Below are 25,114 nucleotides of genomic sequence, written 5' to 3' on the forward strand. Positions count from 1 at the left end.
TCCTGGCCAAAACCTTATTTTCTTCCCGTTACTTATTGATGTAAGTAAGAGTTCATCTATTTTTCCTTAACCCCTTCCTCTTGGTCCCCCTCCTCCACCTAGGACATTGTTTCCTAAAGCAAACTATACTGTGGATGGCATTTGTAAATTCTTTGTAAAGGATCATTTGTTTTCTGTAGCCTCCCTGGTAGCCCAGAGCCCTGTGAGTGGGAGCTCGCAAGAAGAAAGGGCCCAGGAATGGGGCCAGAAGGATATAGGGTCAGTTTCTTAAGCTGTGAGGACTTTTGGTAGTACACCTTTTGTGAACTAATAAAACTTTGCCAGAGACTAGTGTTGGCTTTCCTTAGTTGTGCGAAGAATAAGCATCCTCCTGCCTTTGAATAAGACCTTCTAAGACCAGGCCCCAGGGTTCTTATTCAACAGACTTGTTATCTGCTGGAGTAAGCTTGTTGTCCCATTGTCAGTTGTTTGTAGTTAGTTGTGAACCTCTGAAACTGTCATCAGTGAGGACTTTGTGTGCTGTGTTCTAGAAGTAAGTTAACCATTCACAAAATAGCTGCTCTTGCTTCCTGAGGAAAATGAATAGTGTTACTGACTGGAAGTAGAGGTCTTCCATATCCTTTAATTCATCGTATTTAGCATATGCAGGCTTCTCTGCATATGGTAAGGTAAGGTAAGATTTCAAAAGAAAATTAAAATTTCTGTATTGCGAAAGAGTTTCAGCTGTAAACATTTTAGCAAATTGATAAATAAATGATAAAATTCATCTTAAATTGTGATTTTAGATGTTTGAACAGAATCTTCAAGTTGCTGCACAGATAAGTGAAGATTTGAAAACCAAAGTACTACTTTTATGTCTTCAGCAAATGAATTCTTTCTTGAGTAGGTGAGTGTTTTATTTAGTGCTTGTAAAAAAAAGCAGGTTTTACCTCATTTTAATTGGTCTGTTACTTTAAAAAAATCAGAGTTGCTTTAACTTTATGGTTGTTTACAGATCTGAAGGCGATTTATATGAGACTGGGTGTTAGAGCATCCTTTTGAAGCTAGATATAAGACTTTTTGGGTAGCAGATCCTACATCTTGGAATCTTTTACCCAGTTTAAGACATGACACTATTAATTTGAATTATGGCTCTTATCTCATGGACTGGTTATCTTCTGTTATTAGTTTTCATTGTGCCCACATTATTGGTATGCATTTTAAAAAGGAAAATGACAATTTCTTACTAATGAGAGGAAGCTTGTGTAATGAATAGAAAGCCACTCTTGAAGCCAGGAAGACTGGTTCCAAAGCCTGCCTTTGATACAAACTGGTTGTATGATCCTAGACAGATCATTCAACATCTTAGAACAGCTCTAACTCTATAGTGTGTAGAGTCAGTACTGACCTGAATTGGTAGAGGAAATTTGTACCTGGCAATTCACAATATCAATGAAATCATAAGTCTAGTCTTGTCCATGGAAATGCTAGGAATTTTTTAAAAATGTTTCATATATTATCACAAAATTCACAAACAGTTTTTCTTAGGAAATCTATTTCAAAGAAGTCTGTCATCAGACTTTGCTCTCAGTATATCTGTGGAGTAATTATTTTGCAGTTGTTTAAATTGAAAAGTGTGGGTTAAAACATTTATGTCCCTCAAATGGGCATTAACAAGTATCTAGACAAGATTTTATTTCCAGCTAAGTACTTAAGCTGTTGGTTCACTTGATTGAAAGCAGCAGACCAATGTGATCCACTGCCCTCTATATGTATCTACATTTGATAAGAAAAGACAAATATCAGGAATCTTATTTATTTTCACAGAATTCTCTACCTTAATTGACATGATTGTATTTTTAATGATCTTACTGTATAATTTAACTTTAGAACCTATTAATTGCCTGCCATATACAAAGCACTGGTGTAGGAGGTAGAGATGATATAGACACCACTCTCAAAGAAACTTTTATGTTAAAGAGTGAAAAAAAGACACACACAAATAACTATGGTGCAAGGGAAGGTTGGAGATTGGTACAAGAAAGTAGATCAGCTAGGTGTGACTTGGTCCCAGTTAATGCCAATGAAGAATCCAGTGAAGTGGTTGCATGTTTCAAATTTGCACTCTTCAGAGTTACGATTTTGTAAAATGTGGTCATTGGATCCAGCCCAAGGGAAATGTATAATGTGAATTTGAAGAATATAACCACTTTAAGGGACCTTGCAATAAACTGCTGTGAGAAAAGAGGAAAGAGGTATGATCATTTTGAGCTAGGATAAAAAGGAGGGTCAGGGAAGGCTTTGTAGAGTAGGTGACTCATCAATTAGGCTGTGAAGGAATGAACTTCAATAGATAAGAGAAGGAAAAAAGGCATTCATCCTCATGAGGCTGTTCCACGTGTCTGAAATGTCACATATTTGAAAGCGTATTGTGTGAGAAAGAGCTGGAGGGTTGTTTGGAACAATGCTGTGGGGAGCCTTGAAAGAAAGGATCAATGGTTTTTACTCAGCTGGCAGTGATATGCCTCTGAAAGTTTTGATAACTGACTGAACTGGATAAAACACTTAACGTAGACTTGTATCCTGTGAAACCCATGGATGAAATAACCCATGGATGAAATAAATCAGTGGTGTTTTCAAAAGGGTCATTGTTTGCAAAAGACTTTGATATTCTCAGGTCAAAAGCCTATGTAAAGATAACGTGCTTTGAGCAAAATGTCTATATCATGCCTCAGGAAGGAGTTTCTTCAGCGCTAATAGTAATTGTGCAGAATTTAGATGAGATATTTTAGAAGGGATTTTTGTAACAGGTGGGAAATTTGCCTAGGTGACTTTCATGGTTCCTTCCTATTTTTAAAAAATTCTGATTTTAGTCATGTGCTAAAATTAGTAGAAGTTCTACATAGGTGAGAAATAACCAACTATAATATGTTAATTTTTCCATTGATTAAATCTTTCCAGTACATAGCATATTGTAGGCACTTATGGATGGATTAATATGGATAATTGAAAATTTATTTACTTGGAAAGAATCAGCATCTGACTAAACGTGACTAAAACACAACTCTGTAGGTATAAAATGATCATAGCTTTAAAAATGTCCTTGAGGCTAAACTTTGGTATTTTGTGGGGGTGGGCTTTTATTTCCTCAGATACAAAGATGAGGCACAATTATATAAAGAAGATCACCTAAGGAATCGGCAGCACCCACACTGCTACGTCCAGTATATGATAGCAGTCATCAACAACTGCCAAACTTTTAAGTAAGTTTTGCTCTGTATCATCGGGTTAATTAACAGGAAAAGAGTGTAAGAGTAGATATCTGCTCAGTTGACTCCAACAATCTTTTTGTTACAGAGAGTCAATAGTCAGCTTAAAAAGGAAGTATTTGAAAAATGAAACAGATGAGGGAGTCTCAATGGGCCAACCTAGCATGGATATGATCTTAGATGCCATTGCAAAGGATGGCTGTAGTAGCCTGCTAGATGAAGTCTTCCTGGATTTAGAGGTTAGTGTTTTCCCAATAATTCTTTAGTTTAATATGTAAAAGATTGCCAACACGTTTATATGCTGCACATTGTATTATTCACTATTCTATTACACTTAAATCCATTTGGTAACTTTTGTGTATGTAGGGATTTTGGGGTATGATTCCTAAATCTGATGTGTTTATGTTCCTATGTTATATAAAAATATATTAAAGATAGGCTATTTAATGAATCACAGGAAAGATAAGTGGGGGAAAAGATAAAGACTGTATTCTTGAGCAAAGGATGTCTCTCAAAGAATAGGGACTCTCCCACATCCCATCTCCTAACTCCGTGCTTCAGTACTGATCTCCTGTGTCTGGAATGTGTTCACTTTTCTCCTCTGCTGCCTTGGAGAATCCCTTGCCTCCTTCAAAGCATAGTTGAGTGGCAACCTCCCAAGAGAGGCCTTTTGTATATATTTATCTATGTATTATCCCACCCCAGCTCCTCAGAAAAGTAAGTCCCTTGGGGCAAAGACTGTTACATTTTTTCATTTTTGTATCCCCAACACCTAGCATAGTTGTTTGCTAATAATTGCTTAGTAAATGACTATTAAATTGAAAAAAAATCAGACCTTTAAAATTACCTTTATTAGTTAGCAATCAGAATTCTGAAAATTCGTCCTTTAATTGAAGAAATATTTATTGAACACCTAAAGTTGCAGGATACATAGAACTGTGCTAATTACTTTTGAGGGTACAAAAATTTATGTAGCATGATTCCTGTCCTCATTTGGTAAAATAGTATATGCATTAAAGGTTATTTAGTAATATAAAACACTATATAATTAAATGTCAGCTATATGGTTATTTTGATGAAACTAGTTGAAACTTTATTTGATTTGCTGTGAACATTTAAATCGAATTTGAAGTTCTATTGGAAGAAATTTTGTCCCTTTAAGGAAAGTTTCTGAGAAATTTTCCCACCTTTTCTAGAGCATAAAAGAAGTTGTGTCAGTAGTGATATTCTATTAGAAAAATAAATCACTGTTGCATTCAAAATTCAGTTATTTACCACTAAGGAAATCAAGTATGTAAACATGTGTAGCACTTGGGAATAGTTATTTATTTTTCCTGAAATCTCCTTCACTTTTATTTTTCTTAAGTTAGAAACCACAAGTTTTGGATTCTATGACAGATTGCTGCTACGGCGAGTCACATGAGTGAATGAAAGAAAAAAAAATTAAGCACTTACTGTATATCAGGCCCTGTGCTAAGTGTTGGGGATCAAAATGTAAAAAGAAGGTCCCTGACTTCAGTGAGCTAATATTTTAATAGGAAAGGTAACACATAGAGGGAACTGTAGCCAGGGAGAGTGTTTTGGTTTGGCAAGTCATAGGGATAGTGAGTGGAACTACAAGGTAGTAGTAAAATGTCGTACAATGACATACTTTTTCATTACCAATAGCATTATTGATTTGATTTTACTTTTAAAGTTGGAAGGGGAAGGAAAAGGAGAGTATGCTTGTGGCGGCAGCCAATAGGATGGCAAGATGATGAGCTGGGTGCAAAGTGAGACATGTGGCTGGGTCTCTCTGGTATAATGACTGTGTTAGGCACGTAGAGTCAGAAGAGCATGTGTCTAGTGGAAGGGGGCATAAAAGGACAGAGGCAGATTGACATGCACATTGTTCAGAGTTACTCTCTAAGACTTTTAAGTCTTATATATTACCAATCTGGATTAATGATTTCAACACTTGGAATTCCCTGCACCTATGAAATCATTGGTCCAGAGTCCAGGGGCTTTCAGCCTTGAGACCACATGTGGCCCTCTGTCCTCAAGTGCAGCCTTTTGACAGAATCCAAACTTCACAGAAGAAATCCTCTTAATAAAAGTATTTGTTCTGTAAAACTTGGCCTCAGTCAGTCTTCAGGTTCCCTACCCCTGGTCCAGAGCCAAAAAGCCTCAACAAAACAAAACCCAGACAATGTAAACTAATAATGTTATTTCACAAAAATTTGTAACATTTTCTGCAAATAACTGTTAGCGTTCTGACTCAAAGACCTATAAAAGTTAGAGGCTGTTTAATAGCTATTAATTTTTCTTTCCTATTTAAAGATAGAAATTGTTTGAGGCATATAAAGTATATAATTGAATACTTCTGTTTTGGAAATTTTGAATTTGTCAGACTGATGTGTAAATAAGTTGTGTTATAAATTCTTCCAATAATCTGTTAGTTTAAAGTTGTTAGACAGTATAGTAGTTTTTATTTCTAGAAACAAGAAAAGTTGAATTTGCCTAATACGTTAGTTGGTTGACAGTTAAATTAATGCAATAGGAGACATAAAATTTTCTGTAGATTAATGTTTGTTTGGTTTTTTTTTTCAGCCACATCTCAGTGAGTTGATGACAAAGAAGTGGTTAACAGGATCAAATGCTGTGGATACAATCTGTGTCACTGTGGAAGATTATTTCAATGACTTTGCTAAAATTAAAAAGCCTTATAAGAAGGTAAGAATGAAACATGGTCACATGTAAAAAGTTTTGTCCTTTGGGTTGGGGCTCACCTTTTCATATTTTCATAAAAATACAGGAAAAATATTTTTGGTAAACATTTTAATTCCTTTGATTGCCATTGGAGAGATGGAAGAAACACCAGAGATTAAGTTCAGAAAAGTGGATTACATAGAAACAGTCTGCATTTTATCCTACATATTGCTCTCAAAACACTTTTCCTTAAGTGACTGACTCCCCTACCCAACCAAACCCTAAACAACCTGACCTGAACCTGTCTTTCTAGTCTCATTGGACATTTCCTCTCCTTCCAGCTACTCTGGCTCTCTGTTCTCCTCCACAGCAGTCCACTTCCTGTTTCTGTGCCTTTGCACTCACAATCCCCTCTGCCTGGAATGCACTCCCTCCTTGTCCTCATAGAGTCTCTGTATGTGCCTTCATCTGTTGCACGAATCCTTTCCATATCACCCACCTCCAACTCTTAGTTCCCCCCCTTCCTAACTACCTTGAGTTTAACTATCCTCTATTTTTTATGAATCATGTATATTCTCTATATACTTTTGTATGTACATATTGTCTTTCCCCAAAGGATGTGAGTAAACTCCTTGAGAGTAGGAGTTACTGTGTTATTTGTACTTTTATCCTCATTGCTTAGCATTGAGTCTGGCACATAGTAGGCATTTTTAATAAATACTTGTTGTTGATAGGTTGAGTATTGTGATCAGCTCAGGCTTAGACAAGTTGAAGAACATCCAGCCAAAATGCTGAGGGCCTTTGAGACCTCACAGTGCTTTTGCTAATAATAGAATGAAGGAGGCTTCATCCCATATATTTTGTTCCCCACCTGGACTGAGGATCTCATTGCCATGGAATTCCTCTCCCAGGTCTCTCCTTTCCCTACTGTCTTCCACCACCACTTCTTCTTGGGGACATACTGCCCCTTCTCCAGCACGACTCCATGTCATGGTCAGACTGCATTCTTATGAACTGCCATCACGTTTTTCCACTCCTTCTCCCATAAGATGGTGCTGTGCCATCCCCTTAGTTACAGCTCTGAGACCTTGTCTTTTGCAGAGGAGTTGAGAGAAATGAAAATGTTTAACCAGGGAAAGGCTTTTAGAGGGGGTATGCTAGCTTTGGGGGACATGATAGCAGTATTCATCTTGTTCTGCTTGACCTCAAAGGACAGAACTCTAGGAAGAATGAGTGCAGTTTGCAGAGAGCTGGATGTTAGCTTGATGTAAGCAAACACAATGATCAAAAAATGAAATGGGCTACCTCAGGAGTCATGGGGTCTTCCTCTTTGGAGGCTGTCAGGCGAAGGCAGGTTGACTACTTGTTGAAGTTATATTATATTTAATTATTGAAGAAGTGTATTCTAGCAGTTTTTGGTCTTTGAGGCCCCTCCCTGCTCTAAGGTTTTGAGGACAAGGATTGTTGAGATTCAGAAATAATCCAGGAACTTTATGTTCACCAATAATTATGACTTTCTTTTTTTTTTAACGAGCATGCTAGCTGCAGTAAAATTGATATTTCATTCCTTTTCTTTTCCTCTAATTGATCGCAGTGGATATGATAAAAACCTTGGAAATGTGTACAATCCTTATCAAAGTAGGAAGAAAATAATAGTGTCCTGCAATTCAGCTACGGAAATCTCATGTGTTTGTCCCCTGCAGAAAATGACAATTGAAGCTCACCGAAGGGTGGTGGTAGAATACATCAAAGCCATCATGCAGAAGCGGATCTCTTTCAAGAATGCTGAGGAACGCAAAGAGGGCGCAGAAAGGATGATCAAAGAAGCAGAGCAGTTCAGATTCTTGTTTAGAAAACTTGCTTCTGTAAGTGTCTTAGGTCTGTAGCTTTGTCAACTCATTTTTAGTTTTAGCATATCATTCTGCTCTACTCTACCGGGGTGGGGGGGGGAGAGAGAGAGAGAGTGTGTGTGTGTGTGTGTGTGTGTGTGTGTGTGTGTGTGTGTGTGTGTGTGTCTGTGTGTCTGTGTGTGTGTGTGTGTGTCTGTGTGTCTGTGTGTGTGTCTGTGTGTGTGTGTGTGTGTCTGTGTGTCTGTGTGTGTGTCTGTGTGTGTGTGTGTCTGTGTGTCTGTGTGTGTGTCTGTGTGTGTGTGCGTGTGTGTGCGTGTGTGTGTCTGTGTGTGTGCGTGTGTGTGTGTATGTGTGTGTGTGTGTGTGTGTGTGTTTGTCTTGCACACCTGGGGGCTAGCTGAATGGAGGAACCAGAAACCAAATAATTAATCTTTATTCGTTTGTGAACAAAATACTATTCTGGATCTTGAGTAACTGAAAAGTTGGAGAAAAAAGTGACAGAAAAAGAAATAAGTACAATTCACAGTCTGCAACCATGAAAAGAAACAAGCTTTCTCTACATTCAGTTGGATGAAGCATGTGTAGATAAATGGGAGAGTTCATTTTAAAGTAAAATCTGACATGTGTTGGCTACGTGAGGCTTCCACTACCTAAGATCACACATTGTCCAACTCTGTATAATTGCAAATCAGGTAGTATGTATTTATGACCAACAATAATGCACTTTAGAGATGTGGCTTTAAAATTTTGATTATTACTAACTGTTATTGATCAAGGGAAAATAGATTGCTTTGTGACAAGTCATTTCACCTCTCTGATGCTGTTTCCTCCTTTGCAGAATGAGGATGAGCTACCTGCTTAATTACCACTTGCATTTTTATCTCACTTTAAGGTTTACATAACATTTGCCTCAGAACAATCCTGTAAAATGGGTAGCACAAAGATCATCATCTTCGTTTGGCAGCTGAGGAAGCTAAGTATCATAGAGGCAAATGCCTTGCTTAGGTAACACAGCTAGCATCAGAGGCCAGGACTCAAGGCCCCTTCCACAGAATGTCCCCGGGGGGTTGTGAGGAAAGCTCTTTGTGAATGTAAGAGCATTATAGAATGGAAGGCACTGCTTGCTGTTAGCCATCTGACTACGGAGAGGATGAAGAAGGAAATATTCTGGTTTGTAATAAATGAAACATATTCTTGGAGGTACTCTTCACACGCTCCTCATGTGACATTTTGTAGGGATTTGGAGAGGACACAGACGGACACTGTGATACTATTGTAGCCATTGCAGAAGTTATTAAGCTGACTGATCCTTCGTTGCTTTATCTTGAAGTTTCCACTCTAGTCAGCAAATATCCAGATATCAGGTAATGACATTCATATTTTCTGTTTTCTTTTCATATCTGTGGAGCCTTGCTTGAGCTCCATATTATTTTCAAATTTGTTTCTCTGTAAGAGCATTAAAAAAAATTTTTTTTTATCTTTCTGTGGAAAAAAAAAAAGAATGGATTCTGTCCCTAAGGCAGAGTACTTCTGGGATAAAGTGTCAATAGAGTACTTACTGGGCACTTTGTGTACTATGTGTGAGATGCTATGCCGGGCATTCTTAACCTGGGATCCATGAACTTTAAGTATCTGTCTGTCTACACACATACGCACACATAAATAGATGTAGACACACACACACAATCGCACCGTGTCACTTTCTTATTCTATAACTGTGTTTCAGTGTAATTGGTTTCCTTTGTCATCCTATGTATTTTATTCACTTAAAAACATTATTCTGAAAAGGGGTCTACTGTACTTCCGGAGGGGTCTGTGACGTAAAAAAGGTTTAAGGATTTCTACACTGCAGAGACTGAAGAAGTGTAAGTTTTGGTACCTCTCATCAAGGAATTTATATGCTAGATAGGGAAATAGGATCTGTATGAGGAAAACAAGTAATTAAAAATTCATGAATACAGTATGGAGCTGTTTTCTCATCAATAAGAAGAACTCCTGTGATGAGAATTCCTTTTATTGGTACAGATCTCAGTTATCCAGAATTTGGTAGGTAGTGAGTTACAGTAGGCACATAGAGATTAAGTGATTTCTCTGCTCACACAGCTACTAAGCATCAGAGGTAGAGTTTGAACAGGCCTAGGAGTCCATCCACCATGACATACTACCTCAGGAAATAATACCAGACAGGAAATGGTAGTAATGGAGAAGTAAGAGAAATCACATTAGTCTAGAACAGGGTCCTTGAGGCCATATGCAGGTTCCTTACCTCTGGTCTAGAATGATCAGAGGAGGCTTTTCAGAGAAAATGGGGTTTCACTTCATTGTAGAAGAATGAGTATGGTTTTACTAACCTGAGAGGAGGAGATATAGTATTCTTCAAGGGAAAGAAGTATGAATAAAGGTCCTGATATGCTAGAGGTAGCAAGACATAGCCTCATAATAAGTAGAATATGAAGTAGACCAGTTTGTTTTTAGTGTTCTTTGTAAAGGAGTGATAGGGAAACTGAACAGTGTAGACTGGAGCCATGTTGCTGAAGGTCTTGAATACCATTTACCAGGATTGGTCAGTTCTGTACATCTCAGAGAGTGGTCACAATGTGAGAGAGGAGAGGCCTGGCTCTGACTGCACTGTGTCATTTTCTCTGACTTCATTTTGCTATTCTCTCATTTTATGTTTGTAATATTGATCTGATATTCTTAGCAGCCACAAAACTATCCTGTCTACTGTTTTCCTCCTCACCTTTTCATTTCACTAAACAAAAATCTACCAACAAAAGATCTGTGCCCATCAAAAACATAAAACCCAAAGTCTCTTCCAAATCTGCAGTGATGAGGTGGGGAAAAAAATTGACTCATGGAAAATCCATTTTCTCTCCCCTTTGAAGTCAAAGTAAAAATTCATCCCTATTCAGCAGTAGGTCATCCACAGTTTGATTTCCAATAAAAACTTGATGTTTGCTGATGTGATAGGGGCATTAATTATCATGAAGAGACACCAGGCATTTAGACTTAGAAGTGCAATTTCTGAGCAAATGGAACAAATTGTGAGCTCTAAGCTCAGATCCCGTGTGTTGTGTAGACATAGGATTGCTCCTCTGACTGCAGTGTGTTTATTCAGCTAATGCTCTTACTCTTACCTCTTCCTTCTCATTTACAGAGATGATCACATCGCAGCTTTATTGACAGTGAGAGGAGACGCTAGCAGAGATATGAAGCAGACTATTATTGAAACTCTAGAACAAGGTCCAACTCAAATAAGTCCACATTATGTGCCAATTTTTAAAGACATTCCAGTTCCTTCACTGAATGTGACTAAACTTCTAAAGTAACTAACCAGGCAGCCTCTCGTTTCTGTGTAGTTATTCTTGTGGTTCACCATCAGCATCCTTAGAAATGATCAAGGCAAGTGTGACCCGCTAATTCAGACATAATTCTTTGAACTTCTGTACCTGCTTGCTCTGGGACTGACAAGGATTGTTTTAGGCTTATCTGCCCCCAAAGATTATTGCTGATCTGGCCATTTGAAGAATGAGGTATTCTGATGGCCAGTGTACTTTGTATCAACCTAGCAACAGTTGTATTTGCTCATACCCTCTTCTGTGATGAATGTACTTTGTAAAGTTGTTCAGGATTCAGAAATGTTAATGTGGTTTCTTTAGTGTTTAATAAAATGATTTTAAAAGGTTTTCAGAAGTAATGAAATGTACAGTCAGTTTCTGTATTCATTTAATTTTCACCGCTTATAAAATACTTCTGCTTAATTAAAACTTTGATGCATACCCTGTTTTGTACATATGGTGCTTGATTAAACATTTTTAAATAGTTGCTATGGCCTTATTTAAAAAAAAAATCCAGCAAACTTTCCTAGTTGAAAAATGAGAGTGATGATACTTTATTGTAACGTCCTCATCATGATCTTAGATATTTATTGACGTAAGGAAATGTTCTCTCCTCCAGTTTGTTATTGTAACCAGTTTTAATGCATATTTATTCTTGTGTATCTTCTCAGTCTTATTTCTCTGTCAACAATTCACATCAGGATTTATCAGTGGAGATACCAGGAGTAAAAGATTTTAAGCCAGAGTGAGTCAAGTCATGATGATTATTCACTAAGGAACTGAGTGTTCTGACTCCTGACTGACTTACTTTCCTTCCTGGCTTTATTTTAGTTGGTGATATTTCTATAAAGGATAGTGAGGGGGAGATCAACCAAGATGACAGAGTAGGAGGAACCAGTACAATTCAGTTTCCCCAACAACTCTTACAACAATGATCTAAGAAGAACAGCGGATTGAGTAGTGATTGGGAAATTAAAGGAGAAGCTACAACGAGTCATCTTTCTAGCCCAAGATCACAAAAGTTTGATGTATAGGCTAGAGTGACGGGACAAGAACTGCGGAATGAGGGTGGATTGAAAAGTTAGAGTCAGTGGTTGCTGGCATCCCCCAGAATGGCCAAGAACTTGGGTCACTGAACCCTTGAGCCTCAAGCATGGGTTACCTAGAGTGGCCAAAATCTCATTCTTAGACCCTGGAACTCCTAGTGAGGCCAGCAACACCAGGTTGCCCAGAGAATATTCCTGGAAAAAATGACTAAACAACAACAAAAATAAAGGTCTATTATTGGTTCAAGGATGCTGAAGACACAAATCCAGAAGAGATCAACTCTGAAACCCAATCAAAGCCTCAAAAGTAGCTTGCCCTTAAGATCAGTTAGAATTCCTAGAAGAAATAATGTAAATGTTTAAATAAAATGATAAATGAAATGAGAATGCTAGAGAAAAGAAACTTAAAAAAATAGATAATGGAGGAGTGACTTGAAAAGAATGAAAAATTAAAAGGTGCCAAACAGAAATTCATGACTGCAAGAGACAAGAACTATCAAAACAGTAAAAGACTGAAGAAGAAAATGTAAGATACTATGTAAAAAAAAAAGACTGGAAAAACATATCAAGGAGATATAATTTGAAAATCATTGAACTATCTGAGCTACCATAAAAGAGCCTAGACATCATATCTGAAGAAGTTATAAAACTGTCCAGATCTTTTAGAATCAAAAGGCAAAGTGAAAATAGAATCCACTAGTTTCACCTACAGAAAGAAACCCTAAGATGATAACTCCCAGAAAAATCATAGCCAAAATCCAGAGCTTCTAGGTCAAAGAAAAAAAATACTGCATTTGCTACAGAGAGAGAGTTCTGCTTACTATAACTACAGCCAAGATCACCCAAGATTTGACAAGTACCACCGTTAGGTGATAGCATGAAATATAATCTGAAAAGCAAAATATAATAGGCTTCAACCAAGAATAATTTACGCAGCAAAACAGTATCATTCTGCAGTGGGAAAATAATAGATCTTTAATGAAGAAAATTACTTCCATGCATTGCTAATGAGAAGACTGGAGCTGAATAAGAAACTTTGAAATACAAACATCAGAGTAAAGAGCACAGGTAAATACAAGTGATCAATTGCCAAGGTGAAAGGATTGCAATCTAAGGGTAAGAAGTGGGAATGTCACAGTCATCCCCTAAGCATCACATTATCAGCAGGAGTCATTGAATTAAAGAACATGGAGGAGGTGATTTTTTTAAAATTTAATCTTAGACTAGCAATCAGTTTTTAATCCTTGGAGTGATCTTTTTTAATCTTAGGAGAAAGGAAAAGGAGGAAAAAGTACACCCTACACCTCCTTTATTACCCTAAATAGCATCTCTCCACATTCCTTAATTATTCCACCTCCACTGAAGATAATTATTTTCTAATGTAGTTATTACTTGTTCATGTGAAAGGAGCTTAATTCTTCCTTAGCTATGCCCCCACCTCTCACAAACCTCTTTGGCAACAGCAATGTTTTCAACACCTACTTTAAGTTTAAAAGCTATTAACTGTTGGCTGATGGAATATAGAAAGGTTACTCCTGTATTTGCTCTCACACAAAAGTGCAGTGACAACCTCACTGGTAAATGAAATTTATGGTTTACAAGATAAAGGAGCATGTTTTAGTTATCCCTTTACCCATTTTAAAAAGGTGATTCATTGTAGCTGAGGAAAAGCAAATGGTTTTTTAAAATCAATAACTGATGATTCTGCAATATAATAATATTCAAATAGTGCATTTATATAGTGTTTTAAGGCTTACATTGGCATACAGTCTTCACAGAAACCCTGTGAGTTAAATCCTGCAGGTTATCCCTCTTTTACAAAGAAAACTGAATTTAAGAGGTTATAGGATTATAATGTTAAGGTTATATAAATTTATAATAAATAATATTCATTATATTGTAAAGAAACAGAATTTAAGAGGTTAAATAATTTGCCCCTGGTCACAGAGCTATTAAGCTTTTGAGGTGAGAATTCAAATCTAAGGTCTCTAACTTCAGGTCAAATACTCTTCAGCCATTATGCCCGTCCTGGTCCATGTCTCCTTTGTCCTCCAAGGCCTTGGTGGCACTTAGATGATGTTACCATTTTCCTTTCCTCAGTTGCTATTGCAAGTCACCAGGGATGGGCTAGAAATCAAAGCAGCCTGGTAGTGTGAGTGGGTGGCATGAGACAAATCCATTATTCATCTCATGTAGTGGTTCTGGAGTTTGAGAACCTGGGTTTAAATTCTGTCTCAGGTGTCAATTTCCTCTGTGACTTCAGGGCGTTTCATTTAACCTCACTGGTCCCTACTTCCATATCTGTAAATGGAGGGTCTTAGGCTAGATGGCTTCTGAGTTTGCTTCCAGCTCCAAATCTATGATCCTGTCAACTTCCTGGTGGTCACCTCTCAGCTAGGTGGTGCAGTGGATAGAGCCTCAGTACAGGAGTCAGGAGGACCTGAGTTCAAATCTCACCTCAGACACTTGACACTAGCTGTGTGACCTTGGGCAAGTCATTTAACCCCAATTGCCTCATCCTGGGTCATCTCCAGTCATCGTGATGAATAGCTGGTCACTGGATTCAGATGACTGGAGGAGAAGTGAGGCTGGTGACCTGCACAGCCCTCCCTCACTCAAAACAAAGTCAAGTGCAAGTCGTGTCATTATTTCTGTGATGGCATGGTCTTCTTGGGCAATGGAGGATGAACACACAGACCTCTTTGCTTTATACGAGGTATTAGCACATTCTTGAAGTAATCCCTGAGTTCTAGGTAACACCAGGTTTTTACCTTATATTTTAAAAGCCTGGTAAGAGGAAATCTTTTAAAAAGGTTCTTCATAAATAACAGGAACTAAGAAGAAGGAGAAGCCATTTTAATTACAGCTCGCCCTGGCCAAGCCACCTGATGTTGTGTTCTTACCAACCATAAGGGCCAATTCTCTTGTAATTAAACATGCTTGATTTACTTATTATTAATGCCATGTTTTTATTGATCACAAACTTACATATGTGTTTATGTGTGACAGTCTATGGGGCTGGTTAGCTCAAATGCTCCGTCAGAACATGATGCTGACATAAAATCATAGGATTGGAGCCAGAAGGGCCCTCAGATGTCAGTTCAGCCTCCCCATTTTACAGATGATATGGAGACCCACAGAGACTAAGTGATTTGCTGAAGCTTTGTAAGGAAGGAGGAGAGCTGAGATTTGAAATCTAGTCGTCTGTTTCCAAAACCAATGCAGTTTATATATTTGGGTATGTAGGTAGAAGGTCACGTCACCAAGAGCATGAAAACCTCATGGTACAGGAAACTTTGAACATTGTGATAAACCTTTTAAGGAACCTGAAGAGTCCTGGGGCGCCATCTTCTGGCGTGTCAGGATCAAGGGAGGAGCAGCCATTCTTGAGCTAACTAAATTATCCATTTAAATTTTAAAGTGAAAGCCTTGGACTTGCGACTCTTTGCAATCGAAGTAGTTTCTAAGAAGAGTCGTAGCATGTTGTACATGAATGAAAGAGCATTTTTAAAACAATGTTTTGATTACATAGCACAGTGTTAAGTGCTGGGGAGACAAATAGAAAAACAAACCTGTTCTCGAGGAGCTCACATTCCTGGGATGGGGGACATAACACATACATATGGGATTTTAGCTGCAAGGCAGGTGGAAAGCACCCATTTTCTGTAGCGTGCTGCTGGCAAGCAGATGGCAAAAATGCATTTTTAACGTCATTTCCACTGGTTAAACTGTATCTGTTTCTGATGTTAAGATTTGGTCATAGGAACATTCCTCTTGGTAAAGACCTTAGAGTTCTAGTTCAATCCCCTCTTTTGAAAAATGAAGAAAAACCCTAAAAAGGTTAAGTGACTTATCCAAGGTCACACCTTTTGTGACCGGACCAAGAGCTTCCCTGATAGTCTGGTACCCTTCTCACTGCACCAAGAAGCAATGACACTTCACAGGCAGCATTCCATGACAAACTGGACAATGTAATCATAGTAACGTAATCATGATCCAATGAGAAGAATGTGGGCTTTGAGTTGGCAGATAGTTGGCAGATAGGCTTTGCTCACTAAATAACTTGGCAAATTCTTTAAGTCATTTAAAATGTTATTCAATTTTCCAATCTCTCCAAAGAATAACCTCCATATGTCAGCAGACAGTATAAAAGTCAAATGAGGTTATCCATGTGAAAACATTTTGTAAAAGTTAAAAATGTTGTTCATATGTAAAAGAGTCTTTCCCTGAGGTCTGAACTACCACGGACGAGGTCAGCTCACACAAGTCTTGTCTTTCCTGATAGAATTGCTTCATTTTGCCTGAAACTTGACGGGTGTTTTGCCCTGGGAACCTATCAAGCCTCTGTCCTTTAGTGAGAAATGCCATCGTCCATGGATGATACTTCAGCTTTATTTTTATTTCTTTTTGCTTTTTTCATAGTTTACTGAATTTGGGTCATTTCACTTTTCAAACAGAACTTTGTGCCAGGTTCCGTTGGAGTATTTTTATCCAGTGAGAAAAGATTTCCTTTTCCTCTCAGCCCCCCAATTCAGCAAAAAGTAACCAAGGCTGAGGCAACTGGAGGCATGCTCTCTACTACTTCCCAATATGTGTTGTTTAGTTTTGTTTTCAGTCCTAATGTAGAGTACGGGTCTGAATATTATATCCTGTTCGGAGTGTCACATTTTATAAAAAAAAACATCAATTAAATGAGGCATGCTTAAAGGAAGATGACCACGATTGAACTCATAGCATGCAGAAATGGGTCAAAGGAGCTAGAGATGTTTAGAGAAGAGAAATTTGAGGGGAGGCAGAGGAGTGTTGTCCTTGTTCAGTTGTGTCCATCTCTCTGTGACCCAGTCTGGGGTTTTCTTGACAAAGATAGTAGAGTAGTTTGCCATTCTTTCTCCATTTTGCAGATGAAGGAAACTGAGGCAAATAGGGTTAAGTGACTTTCCCAGGGTCACACAGCTAAGAAGAAGTGTCTGAGGCCAGATTTTGAACTCAGGTCTTCCTGTCTCCAAGCCCAGCACTCTATCCACTGAGCCACCTAGCAGCCCATTTGTCATATGGAAGAACAATTTGACTTATTTTGCTTGATCTTAAAGGGCCAAACTACAAGTAATGGGTGGAAGAGGCAAAGGCAGATTGCAATTGATTTCTGCAGATTTGCAGAAAGAGAAGCCTTTCTAAAATCCAGCCTGTCCAAAAGTGAAATGGACTGCTTTGGACGTAAAAAGTTTCTTTGAGAAGATCCTATTTCCAATTAACTGATTTTGTCCTGTAATTCCCTAAGTCATAGTTCTTTGCATGTGAACTTAGTTCAGAAATTCAGTTGGTCTGTTAGGAGTTAAGTTTAGACATGCAGTTCTCCATTGCTAATTGCAATGCAGATAGACACCAGAGAGTCTAGTCTAGTACCTTTACAACACCGAGCTATCCTTTAAGGATGTCTAGTTTGCTATCCACAAAAGTTTGGCCTAATATCCTTTGACCTTGAACATTGGCTCAAACAATGAACTTAACCATAATGGGGAAAGGGAAGGTCATTGCGAGCTCTCATTTCCAACTTCCAACCAATCATATTGTCCCCTATGCTTCAACTTGTCTTCAGCTTGTCTTCAACTCCATGATGTTATGTACCCTTTTCTGTTCTTTGTCCCGATTTTATAAAAATGAGTTAAGTCTTTGTCTTAGGATCTTTGGCTAGAAACTGAGGTGATTCATTGACCCTTTCTATTGGCAGGTCATGCCCTTGTTAATAAAATGTTATCTTACTTGGAGAAAATGTGCCTCAGTTTATCTTTATTGAATTTCACTCATGACCTCTCATTGGAAGTCAAGTGGAGGCTGGATGATCACTTCTTGGAGATGTTGTATCTAGGATTCCTGTTCAGGTTTAGGTTAAACTTGACTTTTGTCCCTTCCAGTCCTGAGATTTTGTGATCCTTCTTCTAGTGTCTTCTCTTTCCCCTTATTCTTTTTATCTTACTACTTTTCCTCTTCCTTTTCTTAGAGTTTGAATTAAGGTTAACACTGGCATGTCTGGACACTGCTTAACTCTTTGTGACATTTAAGGGTAAAAGAACTTGCTGACTCTTGAGTTAATATTCTTTGCTGATGTCAAGTGGATATCTCTGCCCTCAAATGTATCACCCCATTTTGGAAAAAAAAAAAATGTCCTTGATCTTCTGTTTTGATTATCCAAAGAGCATTGGATTTGGAAGCAGAGAACCCGAGTTCAGATGCTGTCTCAGCTACTTACTGGCAAACTATGTTACTTTTAGTCTCAGTTTCTTCATTAAAATCTCTAAGTCCCTTCCAACTCTAAAGCCTATGATCTTTTCCCAAGTGAATGTTATAAATGCCATATCCATTTTCTAGCTGAGACTGCATCACAGGGAGAGTAGGAGACAATGCTGAAGTAAAGATTTGAACTCAAGCCTTTTGACCATAAGACCAGTTCTCTCTCCATTATACCACATTTCCTTTTAGCACCCCAAATTGCTTCCTTTGTCGCAATGACGTACTAACAGAGGGCCTTATTGAGGTCTGAAGCCACAATTAGTGCTAAATAAATACTCTGTTTCTAAAGTAAGTGTGGGCACAGTAGATGACAGAAATCTACCAAATAAGCATTATTCAGTACCTACTGTGTGTCAGGCACTGTGCTAGATATTGGAGACACTAAGAAAAAAAAATTGAAACAATCCTTGCCCTCAAAGGGCTTATCTTCTATCAGGGGGACCAGGCTCCAGCTTGATGGTGACAATTATTTTTGAAAACTTGCCCCCCCCCCCATGTTTGAGGCCCCCAGAGTCCCACATATAACAATAGTAATGACAAAGGATGAGAAATACTTTTTTGTTGTTATTGTACTGTTGAGCCTGGAACCAATGCCGTGGCTAATTGTGGGCCTGTTCCTGCCACTGATGGGCATCAAAATCTTTGATCCTAAGTACCCCCCAACTCCAGCCCATTTTCCACTCAGCTATCAAAGTGACCTTCCAAAAGCACAGGTCTGAGCTTGAACTTATGGACTTCTTTGGACCTCTCTATCATGCTTTCCTCCACCAGAAAACTCATCATTGGGGCAGCTAGGTGGTGCAGTGGATAGAGCACCAATGCACGAGTCAGGAGGATCTGAGTTCAAATCTCACCTCAGGCACTTGACACTCATTAACTTTGTGACTTTGGACAAGTCACTTAACCCCAATTGCCTCATCCTGGGTCATCTCCAGTCATCCTGATGAATATCTGGTCACTGGATTCAGATGGCTCTGGAGGAGAAGTGACACTGGAGACCTGCACAGCCCTCCCTCACTCAAAGTGCAAGTCGTGTCATTATTTCTCTGATGGCATGGTCTTCTTCAGCAATGAAGGACGAACACACACATCATTGGGAAACTTCATTATCCTGCAAGATTGAATCTTCCTGGCATTCACCTCTCATTAGGGCCCTCTGAATGGAGGGCAGGGGCATGGACCCTAGGGCCTCTGTTTGAGGAGGGGGCCCAGCACTGTCTTCTTCCCATTTCCCATCAGCTACACTCTTTTAAACTTTTTGGACCTCTCCATTCTGGCCCCATGTCAGGTTCCTTTCCTCCCCCTTTCAGCTTCATTTTGTATGTTTCTTCCCCTCCTTAGATTGTAATCTTCTTGAGGATAGGGACTCTCTTTGTTTTTTCTTCTGCATTTGTAACCCCAGCACTTAGCTGGAACATAGTGGATCCTTCATAAATGTTTATCCACTGACTGAATGACTGGTATTCAAAGCCCTTCATAACCTGTTCCTCCCCTACCCTTTCCCCTTTCATTTTTCATGCCATACCCCTCCTCCCCATCATCCCCCTGTCATATAATCTGTGATCCAGTGCTACTGGCCTCCTTTCTGTTCTTTGATGAGGACATTTCATCTCTTGATTTTAGTTATTTTCACTGACTCTCCCCCATATCCAGAATGTTCTCCCTCCTGGCTTCCTGGCTGAAGTCCCACCTTCCATAGAAAGCCTTTCCTGATCCCTCTTAGTTCTGTGCCATACATTTCTGCATGTTGACTCACCCATCGAATTGTGACCTCTTTGAGAACCCTGGCTATCTTTTACCTTTCTTTCTATTCCTAGCACTTTGTACACTCCCTGGCACATAGAGGATGCTTAATATATATTCATTGACTGACCGACCTGCTTTCTTTCCAGTCCCTGGCCAGTTTGCTCCTCCTTAGGTAGCCTGGTGGATCCCCTGCTCCAGGGGTTTACCATTTCGGGGCCAGAATTAGTGTGGACACTACATTGGCTTTAGTTCTACCTCAACTCAGAACTCAAGCCATCCACCATCCTTAGCCTTGTGGGTGCAGAGATCACCAGCCTTTACTGTGTCCAGTGACAAACATCCCTTCTACAACTACAGTTAACATGGTGCTGTATAATGTGTGAGGTGCTGGGTAAGATGCAAAGCTTAGAGAGACACCATCTGTAATGATCTTACACTCTAATAATGGAATAAGACATGCAGACAACTATGATACATAATAGTACACAATGAGAATGCTAGAAAGTCACAGAAGAAAATACTGTGTTAGGTCTTATTTCTCATCAGGAGCTTGTTGATCAAGGAAAGTATTCATGGAGGAGGAAGAAGACCTATGGGCTTTAAAGGATGAGTAAGAATTCAATAGGCAAGGATGGGAAGAGAGGTCATTCAAGACGTAAGGAACACTGGAAGCAAACTCATGGAGGACAGACATGCGTCCCGTATAATTCTAATTCATTCCTTTTGCAATTTTACTTTTTTCTTTAAAATTTATAATTTTTCTTTGTTCTCTCTCCAGCTGTCATGGATTCATTTACTGTCACTATACTGATGTTTTTCAAGTTCACTTATTCAGCCCCATCCTCTCTTCTGACCTCTGGTCTCACATTTCCAGATTTCTTTGGACATCTTTCACTGTATTCCCTGCTGACATCTCACACTGGCATGTTCACAACTGAACTCATCCTCTTTCCCCAAATGTTGCCATTCTCCCAGACAGCTAGGCTCACAACCTAGGTGTCACCCTTCATTCTGCGTTCTTTCCCCCTAGTCAATCAATGGTTTTTTCCTCCCTATTTCCCACCATGCACTCTTATCACCCAGTTACACTGGCCTCCATGCTGCTCTTGTCTCTGTGCGTTCTAACTGGCTATCCTCTGTACTTGGAATCCTTCTTCATCTCCATCTCTTGCCTTCCTGAACTTTCTTCAAGTCCCAGCTATTTACAGAAAACCTTTCCTGACCTTCCTCAATTCCAGTGCTGCCCTCTGTGGTTACCCCTGAGCTGCTTGGTCTATACCTTTTCTGTACATAGTTGTCTTTTTGCATGCCCAGTCCTTAGCACAGCGTGTGGCATAAAGTAGGTGCTTAATAAATTATTATTGACTATTTACAACAGGGTCTACTGTGGGAGAGGAGCTGGAGGACAGCATGAGCTACTGAGGCAGGGACTGGGGTGGAAGCCTAGCATTAGACAACAAGCGAGGGTGTTAGAAGGCCTGGGTTCCAATTCCACCCTTGCTTCTCGTTTGCTGTGTAATGTTGGACAAGTCACTTTGCTCTTTGTAAAATGAGGGGTTAGCCTACATGATCTCTCATGTTCCTTCTAGCTCAAATTCTGATTCTAGGAGGGCAGGTACTGAGGAAGGGAGGAGAAAGATAGGAGAAAAGGAATGGAGTCGTTCAAAAAGTTTGCCTAGTCGTTTGCCTAGAACTAGTTCTAGCTGCATTTTCTTTTTCCACATCCTAGAAACCGAATGGGAAGAAAACTTCTCTGGAATAAATCACCTGCTACGTCTTGTTAAATCTTTCTGTCCTCACCCTGCCAAGAGAAGGGAGCTTCTGGGATTCTTGATCTTTGAATGAATACTGCCCAAGGGAGCAGACCCACAACCCTCCCTCAGAGTAATCTGGAGGAAGCTTTCCCCAGGTCAGAGGGGCCAGGGGCCTGTGTCTTCTGTTGTCTGTCCATACCCCCGCACAGCCAATGAGGAGATTTCTTCTTCTCTTTGTCTGAAAGGCCATATCTTTGGTCTCATGGTCATGACAGGGAAAATCAAAGCAGATTCGTTCCCAACCACACCTTTTTGCTGCACATTCGCTACAAACAACCGTTTTAAAAAGGGGAAGGAAATAAATGCAACTTTCAATAAATTAATTTTAATGTCTGAGCAGTGGTTGCATACATATATATTTCTTTATATTTGAGATAACGAAAATGTGATTCCATCAAAATCATAATTTATAGACAAAATTTTCATCACAAGGTGATTTGAAAATATATTTCATAGAATTCATCAAGCAATATTACAGCATGTCATGGAAATGAAGCCCTATCCTTATGTAGGAATTACCTGCCAATCCTCCAGAAGGCATCTGGAGAAAGGCTCATTAAGGCACATAATTGTGATTAAGATCACACAAAGTTCCAATTTGATCACACATCTTCAAATTAACATTCCATACAACCACCTTAACAACTTACAACTCAACTCCCATTTCAATACCAAGGAAATTCTTCCCCCTATTTTTTCCCACCATACTAGACCAACATCACAGCATACTGAATATCATTAACAAAATTAAACTGGGTACAACATATCCAGAACCAAGAATCAATGATTACGTATATTTATGCACTTTATCTTTGTACAATGAAGTAGGCTAAAGGTATGTATTAAATAAATAGGAAATTTAAATTCTTCCTTAATAAAAATTATATAACACATTTTTCCTAAGGAATATACATTCATAAGATTTTTTTTTTACATTCCGTTTTATAGTAATGATAAAAATGTGCTATTTATCAAATATATCTACATTAATAAGATTCATAACACTGTGTAAATAGACTAAAAACCTATTGAATTCTTGAGAATGTGAAATGTAAGAAGAGAAATATCACACCTTCCATGAAATGAGGTCTCCTTGTTCAACAGAAAATATTCTTATTTGGAAATTCTGTTCCCTGTGCAGTTGTTGGATAACCCCTGTATTTCACACAAGCAGAGGTAAAAAAAAAATCTGCCTGGTCACTAAAGGACAAACCACACACACACACACACACACACACACACACACACACACACACACAATAAAAACAAAAGGTTCAAGTAAATACATGTTGAATGAAAGAATAAAACAATAGACAAAATGTGTTCTCAAGTCACAGCTGAGCTCTGCTGACTGACATCCAGAGGCAGGAGAGTATGGATGGGACAGAACAGTCAAAAAGGTTTTTTTCTTGTCTTAACAGCTGATTGTGTTGAAAATGATTGGGTCGACTGTGCTGCAGTCCAACTTGTTTGTTCAGATGGTCGAAAATATCTGATTGTCTATGCTATGATGCATCTTTTAAAAGAAGTAGTTGCTTTGTTTTTAGATTGTCTGGACAAGGGCTATGTCCCCTGGAACCTTCCAGCACGTAGGTTGCAACCAGGCAATTAAGTAGGCACTTTGGAAGATGGTTCAACTTTTTCAGGTCCGTAGGAGACCTTTCAGGACACAGGAGAGATAATTCTCTAGATGATACCTCAACAGCCTGAAACAGTTACTGTTGCTCTCCAAGCGCCCAGGAGATTGCCAGACTGGGAGGATGCATTTACCAACAACATAGAATCAGTCATTTTTTGGTCCGATTATGTTTTGGGTATTGTCCTGAAGAACTAACCAGCTGATCCCTTACTGCTTAACAGGTCTGATTGGTCATATGGTTAATTTAAGAGGATTGTGGTAGTCAGGAACACCAGACTTTAGGGCATTTTAAGTTACAAACATAGTTTGATTTCTGCATTGTTGCAGTCATGCCAACTGAAAAGATGGTTGGGAAATATGGAGAACCATTGATAACATGCAAAGATCACTAGAAGAGATTCCTCATTATAATACCCCTCTTTATTATACATTGGGATATATGATAAGTCAATATGGGTTCCCTGAATCAAAGTAACTCTACATGTTAAAAGGAAAAAACAAGACAGTTACATGCCTGTAAGCCAGTGTCTGAACTGTCCTCCATTGACAGAATTATAAAAGGTATCCACTCTATTAGTAAAGAGTCACCCTTCAGGGCAATTCCTTCTTTTTTAAAATTGGAATAAATGTGTATAGGGGTATGAAAACAAGGAGTCTTCAGCTACTCAAGTAATCTGTGATTGGAGCGCACTATGATAAATATAAATTATTCAGAGTTTTTCCTTTGTTTTAACTGTTCTGAGAGCATGTGCTGGTAAAAGATGAATTACAAATCAGAAGACAATGGTGATCAATTTCATTTTCCTGATCAAAGAGCTTGAGAGTACGAGTTGCTTATATCATGCTTATAAAAACATTTTAAAATTTTATAGTCCATCTCTTATTATCTCTCTCCCAAACAGAAGTTTGAACAATGAAGTTTGAATTCTGTTTGACTCAGATGTGAACCAAGGAGCCATTTACAACTCGGTGTTCAAAAGACATAATATCAGAAATGTGCGGTACACTTCCTAAGTGTACAAGTTGGTCAATATTCCTTTCTTATTTGCTACATGGAGAAGATGCCACACTGATTCCACTCGTCTTCTCTGGTTGGTCTCTGCTCCTCCTCCTTTCATCAGGATTACTTTAGGGCCATCCAACACAAAATGTTAATCCAGGGAAGGTTAATGTTTTCTTAAAGGTGAGCAACTCTCCCAGTCCCTTTCAGGGAATCATCCAGAGTTGGATGAAGAATTATCCCAGCTATTCTGAGATCCCTTTCTGCTTTTCCTGAAGTCATGTCCTAAGATGAGGTGTAGCAGTTCTCATTTAGCTTGTCTTAAGGACTCTCCCTGTTCATGGGGCATGGCAGTATGGAAGAGAGGAAAGAATAGAGGTTCAGCCAAGAGTTTTAGTGCAAATTTCTGAACTGCCATAGAATGATCACCCTGCAGGTCTCTTGATGTGATCCCAGC

General features: G+C 38.9%; 1 protein-coding gene across 2 annotated transcripts in view; it reads left to right on the forward strand.

The window, feature by feature from the left end:
- Positions 1–11,611, forward strand: part of EXOC3 (exocyst complex component 3) — a 30,125-nt gene extending 18,514 nt beyond the window's left edge. For both annotated transcript variants that reach the window (XM_072605306.1, XM_072605307.1), the window contains exons 7-13: positions 786–886; positions 3,132–3,242; positions 3,337–3,487; positions 5,838–5,960; positions 7,640–7,801; positions 9,023–9,150; positions 10,944–11,611. In XM_072605306.1, the coding sequence (XP_072461407.1) occupies positions 786–886; positions 3,132–3,242; positions 3,337–3,487; positions 5,838–5,960; positions 7,640–7,801; positions 9,023–9,150; positions 10,944–11,115 (948 nt within the window). In that variant the 3' untranslated portion in view covers positions 11,116–11,611. The remainder of the gene's footprint in view (positions 1–785; positions 887–3,131; positions 3,243–3,336; positions 3,488–5,837; positions 5,961–7,639; positions 7,802–9,022; positions 9,151–10,943) is intronic.
- The last annotated feature ends 13,503 nt before the right edge of the window (positions 11,612–25,114 follow it).

The sequence above is a fragment of the Notamacropus eugenii genome, chromosome 4, assembly GCF_028372415.1.
Source record: "Notamacropus eugenii isolate mMacEug1 chromosome 4, mMacEug1.pri_v2, whole genome shotgun sequence".
Lineage (NCBI taxonomy): Eukaryota > Metazoa > Chordata > Mammalia > Diprotodontia > Macropodidae > Notamacropus > Notamacropus eugenii.